The 18,802-nt window shown below is 45.1% G+C and overlaps 1 protein-coding gene across 9 annotated transcripts in view; it reads left to right on the top strand.

Moving 5' to 3' along the window:
* Nucleotides 1–18,802, top strand: part of EPHA5 (EPH receptor A5) — a 199,650-nt gene that overhangs the window by 112,236 nt on the left and 68,612 nt on the right. For 6 of the 9 annotated variants that reach the window (XM_063337206.1, XM_063337202.1, XM_063337205.1 and 3 more), the window contains exon 5: nt 1,634–1,969. The exons of the other annotated variants lie outside the window; for them this stretch is intronic. In XM_063337206.1, the coding sequence (XP_063193276.1) occupies nt 1,634–1,969 (336 nt within the window). The remainder of the gene's footprint in view (nt 1–1,633; nt 1,970–18,802) is intronic. 9 annotated transcript variants of the gene reach the window in all.

Genomic DNA, 18,802 nt, shown 5'->3' with positions numbered 1-18,802 from the left:
CGCTTGGTCCCTGCTCGCAGGCTTGCTCCCGGTTTGTAGTGATCTGCAGTGATCGCAGAACAAAACAAAGCTGATCTGCCTTTTTCCAAACTACCTTATCTTTTGTCTTCAACTGCTTTTCTCACCCCAAAGAAAAAAAAAAAGGATTGGGATTATTTATTTCCTCTGGCAGTGAGTTTCTCATTGAATCAGAACAGCTTGAGTTGAAATCATGACAGTGTTCTATCAGTGTTACCAATTTTATAGACTTAAGGGGAATAGGAAAGGGAAATAGAGGAAAATGCTTCTAGTTTATAAGGTAATTTCATTTTTGCAACACTGCTTGTTTTAAATAACAGATCGAGTTTAATTATCACAACAAAACGAGAAGATGACAGCCTAAGACAGGGTGTTAAATTCGTATGGATTTCTAGCTGGTGAAGCTACTTGTCGGGCTCTTTTCAAGGAATTGCTTATGGCTTTTGACAACTTCATTCAAACCGAAGGGGAGTGCGTTGCCTTCCCTCCTCTGCCTCCCTTGGAAGAATCCCAGTCTTTGCTGTATAGCTTCTGGTGGTGCCATGATTAAAATCCAACCTGGCTTGCTTTGATAAATTTCCCCTTTCTTCCTCATTCATTAGCATTCCCTGAGTATATAACATATGGATCTCTTGCATGAGATTCCTGCTTGTCCTTCCACATTGTCTTTAGGGTCTATCTGCAGTTTGCCCTTCATCTCCAAAACAAGCCAGTTAAAAATAAAAAGCTTGCAGCACGTTCTGCAAAGTGAGCAGTCTCAAAGGTGTCTCCAGGTGGGCTTTGCATGCCCAGCCATGGCCTTTTCCCAGCAGGTCGAAGGAAAAGAGCTCACCATTTGCAGGAGCTCTGGTACCTCTGCAGCAGCTGTTCCTCTTCGGTAGCCTTGCCAGCGCCACGCTGGCATCCTGAGCAGGGAGGCTTGGCAAAATGAGCAAGCACGGTGCGGCTAACCAACCGTGCTGGAGCTTGGCAGGGACCGACAAGGCTGCTGTTGAATAGCCGGATACAGCCGTGTTTCCAGTGGCCCATGTAGACCACCATCTGCTTTGGGCTACATTGAGCGTCTCACTTAGGTGTGATTTGGATGCCCAAGCTTAGGTTTCGCTGTTGCCAAATAGCTGATGGGGAGAGGCGGGTGCATGCACAGGGAAGATTTGGCATCTGAGATGAGTATCTAAGTAGTGTGAATATTCCAGTGTCTTTTTTTAGGATCAAGGACTAGGAATATAGGGGCAGTGAGCCGAGGAGGGGGAATCTTGCCCCGCTGAGGCCGACAGTGACTCGGGCAGAGCAGAGATTTGCAGCAGCCTTCACAGGAAGAGCAGGGAGAGCACCAGAGACAACGCCCCGGTGTGGAGTGCTCCTCCTGTTTGGTTTAAGCCAGCCCCGTGTCTTGTCCTCCCATGCAGGTGGCAACACAGACCTCTTGAGGTGACGTGGGAGTGCTCAGAACAAAGCCCTATTTTCCCAGTTCTTCAGGTGCTGCTGCAAATGGTCCCTGTGAACTTTTTGGCACGTGAGCGATGGGGCATCTGTTTTCAGCCTAGAGAACAGTAGAGAGAGGACAACTGATAATACTGTTTTTACCATGTGTTTTTCTCACTTTACAAACCAGGACCCCCCTCTGCTCCTCGGAGTGCCATCTCAAATGTTAACGAGACTAGTGTCTTTCTGGAATGGATTCCCCCTGCTGATACTGGTGGAAGGAAAGATGTGTCTTATTATATTGCATGCAAGAAGTGCAACTCACACTCAGGTCTGTGTGAGGCATGTGGCGGTCATGTCAGGTACCTCCCCCAGCAAACCGGCCTGAAAAACACCTCTGTCATGATGGTGGATCTGCTTGCTCATACAAACTATACCTTTGAAATTGAGGCAGTGAATGGAGTGTCCGACCAGAACCCCGAAGCCCGGCAGTTTGTGTCTGTAAATGTAACCACAAACCAGGCAGGTAAGTGGATCTTCAACCTGGGGAAATGTATGGGGTGGGAGACCAAGCCAGTCAGACCTGGTGCAGACCTCCCTGTGAAATGGGTGGAAATCCCCAGCGTGGAGGGCTGGACTGTGGCCTCTTCAAAGATGTGGGAGTGGTGGTTGTGTCTCATAGGTTATAATTACTGCATTCTTCAACATGTTTCCTTCCAGCAGGACACACTTTTAGGATTTGTGGCTTTTTCCTTTTACACTAAGCTACTCGGAGATCCCTCCGCTTCTTTGCATTTTGGTGTATCCAGCCACTAAACGAGAAAGAAAACAGTTGCCTCTGCTTTTGGGAAAGGGAAATTTCTAAAAGTTCATTTTGATCCCAAATGCCAGTGGTTAAAACATCCTGACTTTGCAAACAGTTACCCTAAGAAAATTATTTTGAGTGACTTTAGGAAATTTGATCCCTCTTCTGCACTATGATGCTAAAGTGACTGGACTCAGCCTGTGAGATACGGTACCTTGTCATTGCTTCTCCAACAAGGTAGGGATGAGATGTCATTGCATACTGTGTCCTTCTCGGTTTTGCACTGTAAAGACAGAGATCATGTAGACCGGTTTGTTCCTTTGTCCAGGGCTCAGATCTGTCTGCCCTTCCTTTTCCCAGCTATTGAAAAGAGTTGTCACCTTCGACACAGGCAGGGCGTTGCTGTTGTCCCCTGTCATTTGGAGGTGTGATGGGAGGCAAAAACAGGATTACATCTCCTTCCATGCACATCAACACACCAGGCACATCACACAGCTTCTGTAAGCCCTGGAGACCTTTCTGTCCTCCTCTTGTCCCTCATGCTCTGTGTTTTAGGGTGTCTCCCTTTGCATACCTGGCTTGCTTCCTGCCACTTAATTCAGGGCTCGCCAGTGGATTTTGTCTGCTGCAGAGCCCTTCCAAGAATGTGAACCGGTGGCATTTGGGACTGTGAGGGCTGTGCTGGGAGATCACCGGAGCCACCCCTTGCCTTGTCTTTACTGAAGAGGCTTAACCAGGAAACCCGGTGGGCTATGCAGCCTAACAGCTAGATGGAGATTGACAGATGCTCACTGCAGAGCAGAAAAACGTTCTCTGGAGCAGAGCTGCATTTCATTCCTGCTACCCAGGTGTACGTGCGCGGGCTTGGCAGCCAGCAGCAAGGGAGCGCGATTGCATCGCACTTCGTCAAATCCCTGTCCTGGTAATTAGACTGGATTGTCGAAGTGTTGGACAAATCATTCAGCTATGTCTCAAGGAAAGGAAATAAAGGCATGCCAGGGTTGCTGATGATGGATGTGGCAGGAAATCTTCTGGAGGAACATCAGTGGATGGCAGTATGACACCTGTTGAAGGCATCGGTTTAATGCAGATCAGTGGGTGTCACGGTCCTAATGCTGTTTACTGTTTTCCTGTTGTGAAGGCTGCTGCCAGTAACTCTGTTTTTGGAAAAAGTGTATTTTCCTGTTAGTGGGTTTGCATTGGTATTTAACTGCTGCTGTTGGATTTTCCATGGTGTGTGGAGTTAAATCCACATAAGACTCAGTAAATGTAGCTGCACGAGAAGAGGTGATACACTGCTGATCAGTGCAAACTGTGAGGCAATGGTCCTGGTTTTTGAATTATGTCTCAAACTCCCCATAGTTGCAGCAGGATTTATCCACATAGCTGCCTTCCTGTGCATCAGGCCAAGAATAACCCCCTTGCGTGGTTATCATCTCCAGCCTTGTATTGAAAGGTCCATTATAGGAAATGGTCAACCTGTGATGAATGTGGCTTATGCTAAGGACAAGTGGGTAAGTGTAACTTCTGGTTCAGTCTTACTGTTTACCCTGGTAGAGCCGCAGTCAAGGGAAATACTAATGGATCAAGCCATGAGTGTTTAATTCACTGTATGGTGTTGAAATTGCATCTGTATCCTCTTGTGTTTGATTCAACAGGAAGTTGAATCAAATCTCTGTCCAAAGCCAGGAGTGGTGGCTGTGTTGTGTTGTCTCCCTGGCTGGTCACCACTCGTTCAGGAGGAGAACCAGGCCTGTTTGCTGGAGCTGTAGCATCAAACGTGCTTCCCAGTAATGTGCTCTTTCGGCACTCCCAGGGGTGAACATAGGTTTGTCCATGCCATAAATAAAGCAGCCATTGAGGAGGACTTTGCAAATCAGGCTGGCTGCCAAGCATGACAAATGAGTGTCTGTTTTCTTAAGGTGCCTCTGAAAAATGTCCTTTGAGGCAAGTAATGGAGGTGTGCAGGTGGAGTAGTCCATGCCTGGCCATGCCCAAAGATTCAGGATATCTCTGAAAAAGCCTCAGCTTCAGCTGTCCTCTCTCAAATAAGAGCAGGCAGGGCACATGGGGCTTCAGGGACCCTCGGCACATGGGGCTTCAGGGACCCTCAGCCCACTCGTCTTCCCCCTGAAATTGTCACCAAGAGGTGCAGCTCTGGGGCCTCATCCTTTCCCTCACACAGGTTTTCTGATGGTATGGTTATATTTTCTTGAAGGCTGGTGTAATGGAGTTGAGTCACTAAAGGTAGTGACACAAAGCCAACTGCAGCAGTAGGAGAAATCCTGTTACAAGAACTGCTGGCTGCGGAAAATGAAAAAATTGCATGCTGTGGGATAGGTCTGGCTGCTGGAGTCCTGCTGGCAGGTATTCACTAACCCAGCACTGCAAAGAAATGCCAGGGTCTGTTTTGTTGGTTTGGCTTTTGTCCGTCCCAAAAAGACCACGCTACTTTCAGGACTGCAGAGAATGTGCAGGCAGCGGGGTGCTGGGCGCACCACCTCTTCTGTGCATGGGGGCTTTTGGCAGCAGAAACTACCTCTGGTTTGGGCTCTCAAAGGGATTGCTTCCTGAAAAAAAATGTGTTTTTCTCATTTCTCATTTTTCAAAATAATTTGTCCTTCTTCCTCTCTCCCCAATTTAAAATAATGAGAAAAAGAATTGGCACCGGCGATCAGTCTGGCATTTTCAGACAGATGTAATTTTCCTCTGAACTTTTGAAATCAGATTTGGAAATACAGCAAGAAAACAGTAATGTTTTGTGCACAAGAGGCAGATCAGCTAATCTCAGCTGGTGACCCCAGCATGCTTCCGCTCCCCAGTCCCCGAGGGCCTGGCGGTACTTGGGATGGGATCAGTCCACGCGGGACATAGTGGCCTTAGGTTCTGGATGTAGGACTAGTTCCTCTGTCCCCCTCTTGCAATCCCCAGACGTCTGTTGTTTCTGTGGGATTTTGCAGATGTTTTCTGCTGGAAAACACATCACTAGAAGGGGTGAGCAATGCCACAAGGGAGGGGAGGTGGAAAGTGTGCTGGCCTCCATTGTGACTACCCCAGAGCTGCTGCAGGCAAACAGAGGGCCTTACTCCCTTCCTAAGTATACGGGTTGGGCAAAGCATGTTTCTCCCCTGTGGGATTGCTGCAAAATACGTGCCCAAAGGACTATCCAGCATAGATGGCAGGGAGCCATCTGTAATGTGCTGTCACAGCACATTAAAAAGTGTGCCTCGTGCATGTGGGCTGGAGCACAGTGAATAATTCATAAGTGGCAATGGTAGGATTGAGTTAGCCATCCTTTTCTTGTTCATGGTTTTGCTCAAGTTTACATAACTGCCACCTATTTAGACAGTTTCCAGAGAGCAGCCTGCACGTGCTGCTGATATTGAAGTTTGCTTTTCAAGTGACAACTGTGTAACGTTTTTTTTTTCTCAGCCATGTCACCAAGCTGGATGATTAAGTAACACTGTCACTCTAGACAGAGATGAGCATCTCCCTTGAGGTCTTTCGTCTTATCTACCCTGTATACAGAAAGCACCTACCATGACGTCTTGGTCAGAGACGTGCGTCTTGTAATGGGTTGTGATTCATGGTTGCCTGCGTGCCCGTCATGTCATCCTAGGAGCATGCCGGGAAGAAGCAATGTTTAAAACCTTTCTAGGCTTAAAACCTGCCGAGAGTATTCACTTTAAGCCAGTCTAAAGAGCCGAGCAATTTTCTTTGCTTTTTGTTTCCAGCATCTCCCATGCTGGGCATGGCTTCAGGCACCAGGCACGGAGCTGGCCTGGAGGTGGGAGGTGTGAGAATGGGGCTGTTCTCCTGCTGGCATCCCAAGTGCCGCAGACTGCTTTACACTTAAAGACCTTCTTTGTGTGTGTTTTCAGATAAGCCTGTTTTCTGTTTGAAAAGTTTGAAGCCAGCGTTCAGTCCCCTTCTGTGACCTGTATGATATTTTTGAGCCTTTTCTGGGGAGAAGGGTAAGAAAGATGCAGATGTACCTCAAGGATTCTGAATGCCCGAGGCCAAACCAGAGATAGAAGTTGCACCCTCTGATGCAGCAACGCTATTTAAGCAAAGGTGTTGGAGGTCAGGGCCTGGCAACCTGTACTGTTGCCTGGGAGGCATGACTAGGTGCTTGCTTGACCAAAAAAAAAAAACACTAGATACTTGGAGCAGCTGGAAATGGAGCTTGGAGCATGGAGGTGTGCTGAAAGCCATGATCCTCACTCTGATTGTGCAGTGGCGGGGAGCAAGGGAGAAGGTGTTTTCCTTTGCACTCAGGATGTGCCAGTCTTTGAAAAGCAGTCAAGGGCGATTCAGAGAGGGAAACCTGCAACATGGAGCTTGATGCGATCTTACGTGAGCAGCTGCGTGCTCTTGAAACCAATAGACTGCAGCTCTGTGCAGTCGGGGAGGAAAACGTCAGAAAAGGAGGCGAGGAGATGGCTGTGCTGGGAAGCCTCTTTTCAGAGATTGCCTTTGGGAATGGACAGGTTCAAGTCCTGTAAGGTTCAGGGTCTGATTCTTGCAACTTTCAAGTCTCTTGGTTTGGCTTGGGGAGGGGGGCAGCTTGCTTATTTTCTTTAGGAATAAAAAGAAATGTCCAAGAGGAAGCTCCAATAGATGCAGCATGTTGCATGCATCTCACATGAGAAGCAAGGCTGGTTTTGCGACTCTACTTTTCAACCAGAACTGCTGGCCTAGGGCCTGCGAAAGCTTAAGCAGATACTTACTTTTGGAAAACTCCCTTTCCGCAGCCAGGGTGGTGAGCAGGGCTTGCCTCTAAATGTCCATTGTAACAGTACTCGATCCACTGAGCTGCATCATCTTCCCAGCAATGATCAGTAGAGAATACTATAACAAGGGTATGAGCATGAGGCAGACACATACCAGTGCTTCCTTCCAACCTCCAGGGACCACCTCTTCGTGCTTTATAGCCCTTAATGGGTTTTTCTCCCATGAATTTGTCTAATCATTTTATGAACTCTGAGAAAATTTTAGCAGCTGCAGGCAATCCTGTATGAATTTGGTATGTCTGATAGTTTAAGCTGTGCTTTAGATTCACGTTGGTCAGAGAGGGGCTATTAGTGGCATAAATAGAGGGTTTAAGGCATGCGATTGCCCATTTATTTGGAAAGCACTGTCATTTAGAGATGCCGCACTAGCTTCCAGTGCATTAACACAGATAGCGCAGCGTTTCACCTAGAACGATGTACTCTTAAAAGCAAAGTGTAATCTTCCATACCAGTATGGGTGAATACAGGGGTATTTTAATAAGCAGAGGTAAACTAGTACTGTCTCGAAGACCATGGTCTCCATTTAAACCTGGGTGTACCCTGCACTGTACCGCATGGCAGCATGGCTGCGCCTTGGGGCAGGATCCTTCTGCTGGCTGTGAACACGCTTTGTGTCCAGGGAAATGTGAAAATGAGTATTGGGCTGCCAGTGAGGGTTCAGGCAGGAAGAGAGAATAATTTCGTTTGTGAAGTCCCATGCATATGCTGGTAATCAGCTTCGGGAAGTATTTTGATTTATTTTTGAAGCGTGGTCACATGTAATCTGAGAATGCAATCATAGGTAGTTAAAAAACAAACATTCTGGCAGAACAAAGGAAAACCTGAAAGCCAGCATTGCACAAAGGGTTTATTGTTTGATTATAATTTTTTTTTGTGATGGCTGCGTTTATTCTGAATGCAAAATCTTCAGCCGCTGTCCTATTCCAGAGTCGTGGGTTCACCCCAGCCCAGATGGCTGGGTGTCTGCTACCAAATGAATTATGGATCAGCTGAATATTTCACTCTTTTATTTATAACTCCCCAGTCGGTAATTGCTACTTTTTCATAGTTTGTTATAAGTCTTTTTGTTATACTTGGAGTATTAGAAATACATGCTTGAATATTGAGAGAGTTCTTTGCAATATGAAAAAAAAAATCCCCAAAATTACAATGCGACTTTTAGTTAGAGGTCATTTTTATTCTTGAAATATGCAAGACAACCCTGTTGTTGATATATGAGGACATTAAAAGATGAAATAAAAAGCGTTTTCCTGCATCTGCAGACAGACCTTTCAGTTTTGACATGAAATTAAAATGTCTTATTTATAGATGAAAATAAAAATAGTAAGAAATAGTCATCCCTATCCATCCTCCTCCTAAAAAAGGGAGGGAGAAAGGCGCTGAAGTTCTTCCAATGAGGTTCAACCGATGACATCTATTGCACGTTGTGCAGTAGGGTGCAGGTTTTACCATGTCCTAGTGGCAGTGAGACAAATATCTTTATGGTAAAGCAATTAGTCTCCTTCAAAGCATGTTAGTTATGAGGCAGTCCCATGAGCTACAAAAAGGAAATACCAGGTTACACCTGGGGAAGATCTGTCCATGGACTGCACCCAGGTGGTGCCGTGCGGCTGGGTACGAGGGAGCAAGAGCTGCCCAAAATACCCGTCTTGAGGTGCTGCAGCCAGCACGAATGACACAGATCCCTCTGCAACACCCTGCAGCTGCTGGGATCACCGCCAGCAGTGGTGCCTCAGGCTTGGGGTAAAGTAACAGAGATTGGGCAGCCCGAGTCTAGATTTTTAGAGGTGTATGAGGAGCAAATATTGATATTTTCCAAAAAGCATGGAGTGGGCTGTGCTGCCCTCAGATGTGGTAAGAGCTGCACAAGGTCAGAGCTGTAAGAAGCTTGTCTTCTCGCAGAGCAGCACCACTGATGTTACGTTGCAAGAGTGATGGTGCTGGTTTAACATTTTATTTCCCATTTTGCTGGCATATTTTTAAAGTATTGCCAAGTAATCTTGCATTAATCTAATTCTAATCACCTTAGAACACAGTCTTCGGGGCCAAGAAGTTCTCTTTGTATTGTGCTGAGCACAGTACTTGGCAGAGAGCAAAAGTAAAGCATCTAAAATGGTTTCACTGCCCAGACGACATCAACGTATATTTTTTTTTCCCATGAATGCAGCTTCTGAATTTTACTGCTAATAAAATCCTATTCAGCTCTTTAGTCTCAGTCTGCAAGCTGATAATTCCTTTGTCTGATATTTCTCTGATTGTAGCGTTAAAAGTAGTTTTACATTTTTAACACTCTACATAGTTCTGAAAGTGCTCTTAAGACACCAGAACTCAAAAAAAAAAAAAAAACCAAAGCCAAAAAAAGAATGTAAAAATACTTCCAGTGCTGTTAGAGAAATAGCAGGGGACTCGTTGGCATTTAATAAACGTCCCACTTGCTCTCTGGCTGCGGTTTCTTTACTGTATCAAGTAAGCTCTTTATAGTAATCTCCCTCAGAAGTTAAATATAATGGTGGAGGAGCCAGAGTAGTTTGAAACGTTTGTGTTTCAGTAACTGTGCATTGAGTGAGCTGTGCTATGGAAACACCACTCAGGGTATAGGGACTTCACAGGACATTTCTCCCTTCCCGTGCAATTATGGTGCTGATAACAGGAATTTGAATGAGCATGAAGGTGTAAGTACGCCCATGGCAGCATGTACGCGTTTGTGTGTGTACGAACATGCAGGACACACGCTGGGCAGAAGGCAGAGGTTACCCACCCTAGTTTTACCTGGATATCTGTGACAGCTTTGTAAGGCTCACACGGCTCAGATGCCTTTCACTCTTGCTGCCCTCCTACCAAATTGCATACTAGCTGGGCCCACATTCAAAGAGGGTGGCTCTCTGTGCTGCAAGGCCACTCCACAGTTTTCTGGCCCTGTTTTCCTCCTGCCTGTTTTCTTTTGCCTTGAGCCTGACCTCTCCTTAATACGCAGTTTGTAAGTTATCTATTTATTTGTTCATTTGGCCAGATCTTTTCCCTTTGGTTGTTGATTGACCTGGTGTCTGCACCCATGGAGCAGGCTGGTGTCTGCACCTCGGGAAGGATCTTGCTGTATCCAAATGGAGCTCCAGCTCGCCGTGTGCATGAATTACAGGTTCCTAATTACTATTTTAGAGTATCAGGATGAAATGCTTTTTTCCCCTGGATTGCTTGTTATTGGAGAGGCTTGTTTCAGTGAGGCTTGGAAGGTTTTCCCACATCTTCTACTGTGATTGCTATTACAGTGCACTTGAACAGCAAACCCCTTGCTTGTTCCTCGAAAGTCATCTGAAATGCTACTGCTGGCACTTGTATTTCTTGCGAACCATTAATGTAATAGCAGTAACAGGACTGGCTAGTGCTTTATCCCAGCTTAATGCCCCTCCCATCCTCCCTGGGGGGCTGGAGAGCTCTACCTGGAGAGCCAAGAGCAGCGCCAAGGTGACAGACAGCCCAGCAATAAACCGCGTTTCTTCCACAGCAGCTGGGCCAAAGTTCAGCTACATGCAAATACTACAAAAAGCTCCAGAGTTGGAAGGCTTTAATTAAAATGCACTTCAGATGTGCTCTTGCGCCGGCGTGGTGGAACGCTTTCTGCATCTCACAGTCCTGGAGGAACAGTCCTGATCAAAGCGAGTAACTAATAGGATTTCCAGCTAGATCAGTACAATAGAAATCACCAGAAGGAAAGCATCATTATTTATTTATTTTCCTGCTTCTTCAAGCTTGATAATTTTTAAGAATAGGGGGGTTTGATCAAAAGGCCCTGTACAAAATCGATGCAGGACACCCACTGGCTATGGTGGGGCTGGGTGAGAGTTTTTCTGCAGCAGTGCAGCAAGCCGGAGCAATGCATTGCTTTTCGCCAGCCTGATCTGTCAGCGCTTCGGCTTGGGTAAGCCTGGGAGAGAGCACTGCTCTGAAGGAAATGGTGGAAAAATTTGCAAACTCTGTTACGCCTTTGCCAAAATCCACCCTGTGGGTTTTGGCCAGGGGTGGTGGGCAAGTCAGGTGGTAGAAGGAGCCTTTTGCTCCCCACCCCTTAGCTCTGCAGGGCCTTTGGCAGAGAGAGAGACAAAGGTGCCTCAAGTAAATTGGCAGAATTACGTGGAAAATGCCAGTGGAGGGCACCAGCACCCACTTGCTGCCTTCCCGGGAATACACATTGCAATCGCTCACCGTGCTTCTGCATCCTGCTGTGCCAACTTGTGCATCTTTGCTCTGTGTCCCTAAATGAGATGAAAGGAAGCAGTGTTGAATCAGGTAAAAGCAGAAAACTGGGCTTGCTCTTCCTCCTTTGATTTGCAAGGGTTTATGGGACCCTGTGTGCTGTTCCTTCATAGCTTCTTCACAACTTTCTGCAAACTACCTCAATCCAAGGAGAGAAGGGGGTGCTCAGTCAAGTAGATTATTAATTGTGCTGATTATTAATCTCCTGGGTTGTCTTTCACACAGTTCAGCATTAGTGTGGACTGATCTCCACTGTGCCGTTATCCTGTCATCTCCAGGGCTCTGCCTTTCCTGCGATGGGTTCCTGCCTTGGATCATTAAACCACGCAGGTCCATGGTTCTGCCTTGTTCTCCTGAGGGGTGGCACCAAGCGTGAAATCACTCGCTGACCTTACTGGAGACTTAAAGCATGAGCCTCTAAACGCCTGGCCATGCAAGGACAGTTTCCACAGAGAGGTGCTCTCACCCAGTTCAGTAAACTGTAAGACTATTGCTGCAGAAATGACTGGGTTATTTAATTTATTGTACATATTTTTGTACCAGGTGCGACTCGGTCCCTGCAAGGAGATGGAAAGGAGCTGGAGGATGACTGGGCAAGGATGCACATGACGACACAGACCCTTCTCTGCCTTTTCCAAAATTGCAGACAGCAACTAGCCAAGCTGAGTGTGCGTGAAGGACAAAATGCCCTGTGCTTTCCACAGAGGTGATGCACCAAACCCTCTGCTACGTGTTGGCTGAGTCTTCAAGGGGGACTTCTGCCAGAGTCAGATAGCCTTGCAGGGCTTTGAGTGCTATTTGCAGCCCCTCCAGAACATCTCTATAAAACAAAACAAATCATCATGAAGTAGTCAGGCAGTTGTTAAATACTACTTGTGCTCAGATAACAATTGTGCATCTGTCGTGGCCTCACACTGTTCCTGTATCTTCTGATACTAGTCAACGTACAATGACTGCTGTTTTAAACTCAGTTGTACAGTGTCCGGTTCTTCATTTAGGACAAAGTATGGAAGGGAAATACATGGTCATTATGCAAATGAATGCAGTAAATAAGTGCAAGTTGGCTCAGCTTTCTTGTATCCAGACCTGATGGATACAGCATCATTGGAAAGGTTGCCTTATGTCAGTAAATTGTTATTTCATTGCCTAGAACTTACGCACTGGCTTTCGTCAGAGAGGTTTTTCAGGCATCTGGTTTGTTGATGGGACAACTGAGGCACAGAGATGTGGTGTGACCAATTAGAGGGCACACACCAGGGCTAGGACGACTCTTGCTGCTCCTCTGCCCCTGCTGAGCCCTTTCCCTAGGTCTGGAACCCTGAGCTGCATTGGAGATGTTTCCTAACCTGTTTGCCAAATTTGCTTTAAGGGCAGATAAGAGAGCCTGGTCAAAGTCGACTGGAGATGGGCTGATGGGTGGGTTGTTGGGTTTTGGGTTTGTTTTTTTTCTTTCTGAATTGGTTTCAGTATTACTGCGGTTTCAATTTCACTGCAGCATGAAAAATAGAAATGTCAGTCAACAGTATGTTTATCCAAAGCATTTAGTGAGCTAAAGTATGCTGAACAGCTTGGGGAAAAGTGTGGCGTGGGGTCGGTTTGCTACCAAATCTTAACTGCAACAGTGACAGTTCCCTTCTTCCCTCTTTTATACCATCAGTCAGGAAAGACAATCTTTGATCCGAGTCCAGCTGAGTGCAAGGTATTACCTGCAATACATTTGGTTGGTGAATTGTGCTTTGTCTGCTAAAAATGAAGCCGTTAATAATGTGACAGTGTCCATTCCAAGTGGTTGCAAATTCCGGTGCCCAGACTATTAAATGTAACTAAAATCCCGATCCTTTTGACTTTCTGTCCAGCAGGAGAGCAATTGCTACCTCTTCAGTAAATACCTTGGGTTTTACTTGGCCTTTGGCAGTAATAGAATTTAGAGTGGCTTGGTATCTACTCACTGATGAGGGTCCAAAAAAAGCACTTAACAAAAACAAGCGATAGCAGTAATGAAGTGCTAAAGAGGCTGACACTTTGTTTATCCTCTGGAGAGATTTCTGTGGCTCCTCCCGGCTCCTCCCGGTTTCTCTGCTTCTTTCTTAACTTTTGAACTTGAATCATGAGGCAGCATCTGCCAGGGGCTGGTGAGGGGACTGCCTCCTAGCCAGGGGCATCACAACAGAGCGCTGTGTCAGGCTGTCCTCCCCTGGGATGCTGCCATCCAGGGTCTGCTCTGCTCCCCGGTCCCTGTGTCTGAGCCCGGGTCCGGTGCCCAATGGGCTGTGCTGGTGGTTTGATGGAAGAATATCTGAAATATAGGGCTGTCAGGACTCCTGCCTCTGTGTCTCCTGCTCCAGCTACTCTGCCTCATAGAAGTAATGATGTACCTCTGGGGATGGGGCACACATGTGGCTCCTAAACCATTGGACCCTGGAAGGTCTATTGCCCTTTTCCATAGCAGGAGAGATTCGGTGCCACATCTGGAGCAGTGCCCTGGCGCACACAGCAGTCACCTTCTGCCTTTGCCAGGTGGGCAAAGTGAAAAGTTTAGAGATGCCTCCAGTCAGACGTTTTTATAGCTGTCATTTGGCTGAATCCAGGAGTGTTTTCCTCTCCGAGAGAAGCAGCCGCTATTTTTCACAGACCAAATGAAGCCACCTGTTGGGTTAACGGCTTCCTTCGGTCCCCGGGCAGCCCTATACAACCTTTAGGGCCCAAAGGAGTCTTTGAAGTACCATTGAATTTCATTGTTAATGTCTCAGTCATTTACCCTGAATGGAAGAGGGTATTTTTTTTCTGCTCGCAGGCATGAATAAACTCTCTAGATTGCAGGAAATAATCCCTTTTAAAGGAGAGTTAAAAGCACTGTCTTTTAATATAAGATGGGAGGAGGCAAGAAAAAGGAAACCTGGTGCCGAGCTGTGCCTAGGACTGCTCCAGCTCTTCTCAAAAGCACTGGATTTTGTTCAGTGATTAGAAACAGAATAAATCAGATGAAAGAAAAAGAGCTGATGACAGGGTGATACATGTGTCGGAGAAGGGGAGGGAGTGGCGAAGGAAAAGCACATAATGTGGGTGACTTTAATTATGTGGAAGGTGGGAAGATTGACTTCCCCATCCTGAGCAGGGTGTGTGAAAAGATACATTAGTCTGTATTCTATCAGGGGTTGATGAGGTCTTCTCGAAGATGTTAGTAGTTACTTGGAAGAAAAAAGGTGCACTCACTGGCAGTATTTATGAGAGCTTTAATTACATTTCACAGACTGAGTTCCAATTAGAAGAGAAGGGGAGGGGGAAAAAAAAGAGGAAAGAGAAGATGTACAGCATGTGTTAAGAGCACAATGATAAATCTATGGCTAAGGATAATGGTAAACAAGGTAGCTGTACATTATGGCATCATTTGCACACTTCTATTTTTAGGTGTTCATTCCAACTTCCCCCCCCCCAGTCACAAGCAAAATGCTTATAAAGGGGTCAAACACAGGCCTCCGTTACTCATCTTCCAAGATGGAAGGCAAAGATCATTTGCAGTTGCTGCAGTACAAGGCTATTATGTTTTTTTCCCCAAATCATTAACTGTGTCATAAAACAGCACTCCAGAAAAGGCAGACAGAGACAGATCGCAACATTTGTCTCTGTGCTCGCGTGAACAGTGGAAAAATATTGCTATCATTAGTGCATCGTTTCACATTGTGTTCAATGCAGCAGGTTCCCACACTTAGAGTCATAGAATGGTTTGGATTAGGTTTGCATTATCCTTGTTATAATCTCATCTAACCGGCTTCTTACCCAGATGACCATGATGTCTATTTTAATGTCAGGAGGTAACACTGAAAGGGGAGATGGATAAATTGCTCAGCACTGGCTTAATTCTTTTCCCACTGTAGTCAAACAAGGACTTTGCCATTTACTTCACTGCAAGGATGTTACCTCTGTGCCTGAGTGGCTTTGGCACAACTCTCTCATGACATCCCTCTCGTGTGCCTCAGAAAGAGGCTTTTCTGTACTCTTTACTTGTGGTGGAAGCTCTTTCCCAGTATCTTTGTAGGCAATGCAGGTAAGAAATGTGTTTTGTCTAATGACATTGGCTTTAGGCATGGGGAATACCTTGGATCTTGCAGAATTGTTCATTAAACTAAAGGTAAGTCTGCAAACAGTTCATAACAAACACTGAAATTCTGGCTGGAGAATAGCAGGAATTAGCTAGTGAGATTGCTTTCATTTCAAATAACATAATTCCGCCCACTGATTAGTAAAAGGGCTAACAACGTTTCTTAATAGCGGTGAAATGGCTACAGTGAAGCCCTGGCAGTACTTCAGCGAATGGGGATTTTTACTCTTCTGTAATTCCATGATCACACTTGGAAAGTTAAAAGGAATCAAAGGAGAAAACTCCTTTTTCTATGGTGATGTCAAAACCAAAATCCTTGTTTATTTAAAAGTCGCTGTGTCAGGAGTAAGGTATGATGGAGTATAATTGCAAAATTCTTACTTGGTAATTAGTATCTTGCAGCCATCTTAATGCTATTAAGAAGCAGGCATAATTGCACATAGGATGCGTATATTTATCATGGGAGCTGGCACTTCAGACCATTAGGATGTATGTGTAGCTTTGCTGTATGCTGCATGTAGATTAATCTAGTTTAGGAGACTTAAGAGCCTGTCAGAGAGACGTTCCCATCATCCAAACGGTTGTACTGTCAAGTGGTAGGAGAGCACTTGGAGAGGCACCAGACGTTTCCCATAGCCCTGCTACAGTAACATTGTGGCTTCCTGATATTTATGCATTTCCAGAGGTTTTTCTGTTGCTGGCTGTAGTATTCACCGCTGCCTGTTTTATATACACACATAAAAGAAAAAAAAAAATTGGCGGGGGCCAGGAGGGAGTAGTGTTCATCTCCATTTGAGCTCTGTTGTGCAGGGTATTTCTGCGTGTCAGCATGGGAGGAGAGAAACCTGGACTTCTGGGAGCTGCTGGGAAGAGCCTTGTCTATGGAAGTAAACCCAGCCACACATCACAGACCTTAAATGAAAAAATTGTGTCAACTGTTTTCTTGTCAGCCCATCAAAGAAAGTATAGGTAGAAGTGGCTTATTGTGGAAGAAGTCGTGGGTAGGAATAAGACAGGAGCAACTTGCCAAGGGAAGATGATTTTCAATAAAAGGTCATCATTAGCAGCTCAGCACTCATGGCTTTTTAATTAAATGTATGTGGGAAAGGATGGACAAGGAGGATCTCGGGGAGAGACTGTTTTAGCCACAGGCCTAAAGCTATCTCCAAAGATGAAGCTGTACATACTTCAACAGAACATGTTAACTGAACCTCACGGTGCTTTGGGAAGAGACCCAAAGTCACCAGCGTCTGGTGGCACTGCGCTTTGCTGGAGTCGAGGTTGAGCCATAAAGTTAACTTAGTTTATTTGTGTTCTCCCCGTCTCCTCAGTGATTCTTGACTACTTTTTAGTGCTCCGCGCAGGAACACAGGGTTAGGGATTGAATCTTGCTGTGCATCTGAGTCCTTCCTGATAAGGACTGCTGAACAGTACAAGACCATAGATAGGATCTCTTCCTATGGAAATGGCAGCTGACCCTAGGTCCAGATGGTCTTGTGTTTCATGCACTGCTTTGACTAATTCAGTACCTGGAGGGTTATATTATGTTTCCTCTTCCCTTAGTGGATCTAATTCTTGTCTTAGTTGTATGGAAGCTACTTCTGATGAAGTTGGTGAGTAGTCTCTCATGCAGACAAATGCAAGGTGTGGCCAGATGTCTCAGGTAGATTTGATGTTCCCACTTTTTCTTCTGGATGCCTTCACAGCTGCTGCTTGTGTTTCTGTTTGGGCTCTAGAAATTTTGGCTCTAAACATAAATTCTTCCCCAGAGTGTTAAGAAAGTGAGATTCTCTGGTGTGTGAAAGTATAATAATTTTGATTTTCATTCTTTTAACAATGCAGTGTTTGTTTTGCAAAACTGCTTTTTTTCCCCACAATTTTCTGAAAATCCTTTTGCCCGGGTCATTTTGTATATAGTCATAGTATATGATTTGACATGCCTTACTGAGGAAAAGATGAAGCAGAGAGCATCAGATTTATTATTGGGTCAGTGACTGAGATATTTTTTGAGTTGCCAGAGCTTTATCATAGTGACCATCCTGGGTCTTGTCAGTAAAGAGATGATCTCGAGAATTAGATCACTGAGATTATAATATACTGCCGTGTTAGAGAAGATTCATGGTCAAGAGAGGATGTGGCATTTAATGGCCCTTTTAAATGTCACATCCAGGCTTTAAGGGCCATAGTCTCAGAATAAACAAAAGAGAACACAGCTAGCTCCAGCAATTTTAAAACGAGCAGCACCCCAGTGATGCCAGTGGGAATTCGCGGTCCATATTTATGCAGCAGATACAAGACTAAGCAGCCACTGGAAACCATGCAAGAATGATAACCATATCTTTCTTGAGATACAAGGTAAGATGTGCCTATGCGGTCAGCATGCCTTTCAGTTAGCAGCAGAAAGAAGTAAGTAATATGAAGTTCTTATCAGAGCGACACACAAGAAGTTGGACGGGCATTAATGGCTTGAGTAATTTTGGTTGGAGTCCAATAAATAAAGTGATTGTGTACTGCATGAAGTAATACAGGTCTCTGCAAGCAGTTGCTTGGCAGCTGTACGACTGGATGGGATTATATTTTTTCTTAGCTATGTAACATTTTGAATGGATGGTAACACTGAGAAAAACGTATTTCCACTTTTCTCAGATGCATTCATCACTGGTAGAAAAAGGCTCATGGGAGGGTAATCCATGGAGCTGAATTCTGTACACTGTAGTGCTATATAGTATAAAAATGCATGTGGACAGTTCATACTGATCAGATGCGATAGTTCAGTATTTGCAGGCTTTTTAAAATCAGGCTGTTCTTATGACTTTTATAGACTGATAAATGTTGCCAAATTGCTTGGAAATTCACTGACAGTCTTCAAGGAACATTCAACTTCAAAATGTACTCTTGAAGCATACATCCTTACTTAAGGCTTTTCTTGATTTATTTTTTTTTTTGGATGACTCGTGGAAGCATGCATGTGTGTATATCTATATTTAAAAGCGTCCTTTTCTATTTTGTTTTTCAGGTTCTTAGCAAGTAACTGTTGTATTGAGTTTTATCTTTGTTAATACTTTTTGTCTTCAGTATTAATTTCCAGCGCAAAGTTCAGTTATTTCTTAAAATGTTCTTCTTTTTTTTATTAACCAAGTTTACCCCCTTTTTTAAATTGAGTCCCTCCTTTACCCAAGCAGACATGACTGTTAGATATAACTGTGGTTTTGTAATTAAGGACACAGGGCAAGATGGGCAGTACTGCAGCAAGTCACTGCATGGTGAAGTTTGGTAATCAGCCCCCAGGGGTGAATCATTATTGATTTAAAGGAAGATGAAAACTCAGTGTTATTTTGTGGGAGGGCTAAATTATCTCTTCTGGCCTTAAAATCTGGGGATATTGATTTAAAATTGATTATCTTGGTTTCC

This window comes from Chroicocephalus ridibundus, chromosome 5, assembly GCF_963924245.1.
Source record: "Chroicocephalus ridibundus chromosome 5, bChrRid1.1, whole genome shotgun sequence".
Lineage (NCBI taxonomy): Eukaryota > Metazoa > Chordata > Aves > Charadriiformes > Laridae > Chroicocephalus > Chroicocephalus ridibundus.
The sequence above is the reverse complement of the archived record's forward strand: the minus strand, read 5'-3'. Positions and strand labels throughout refer to the sequence as shown.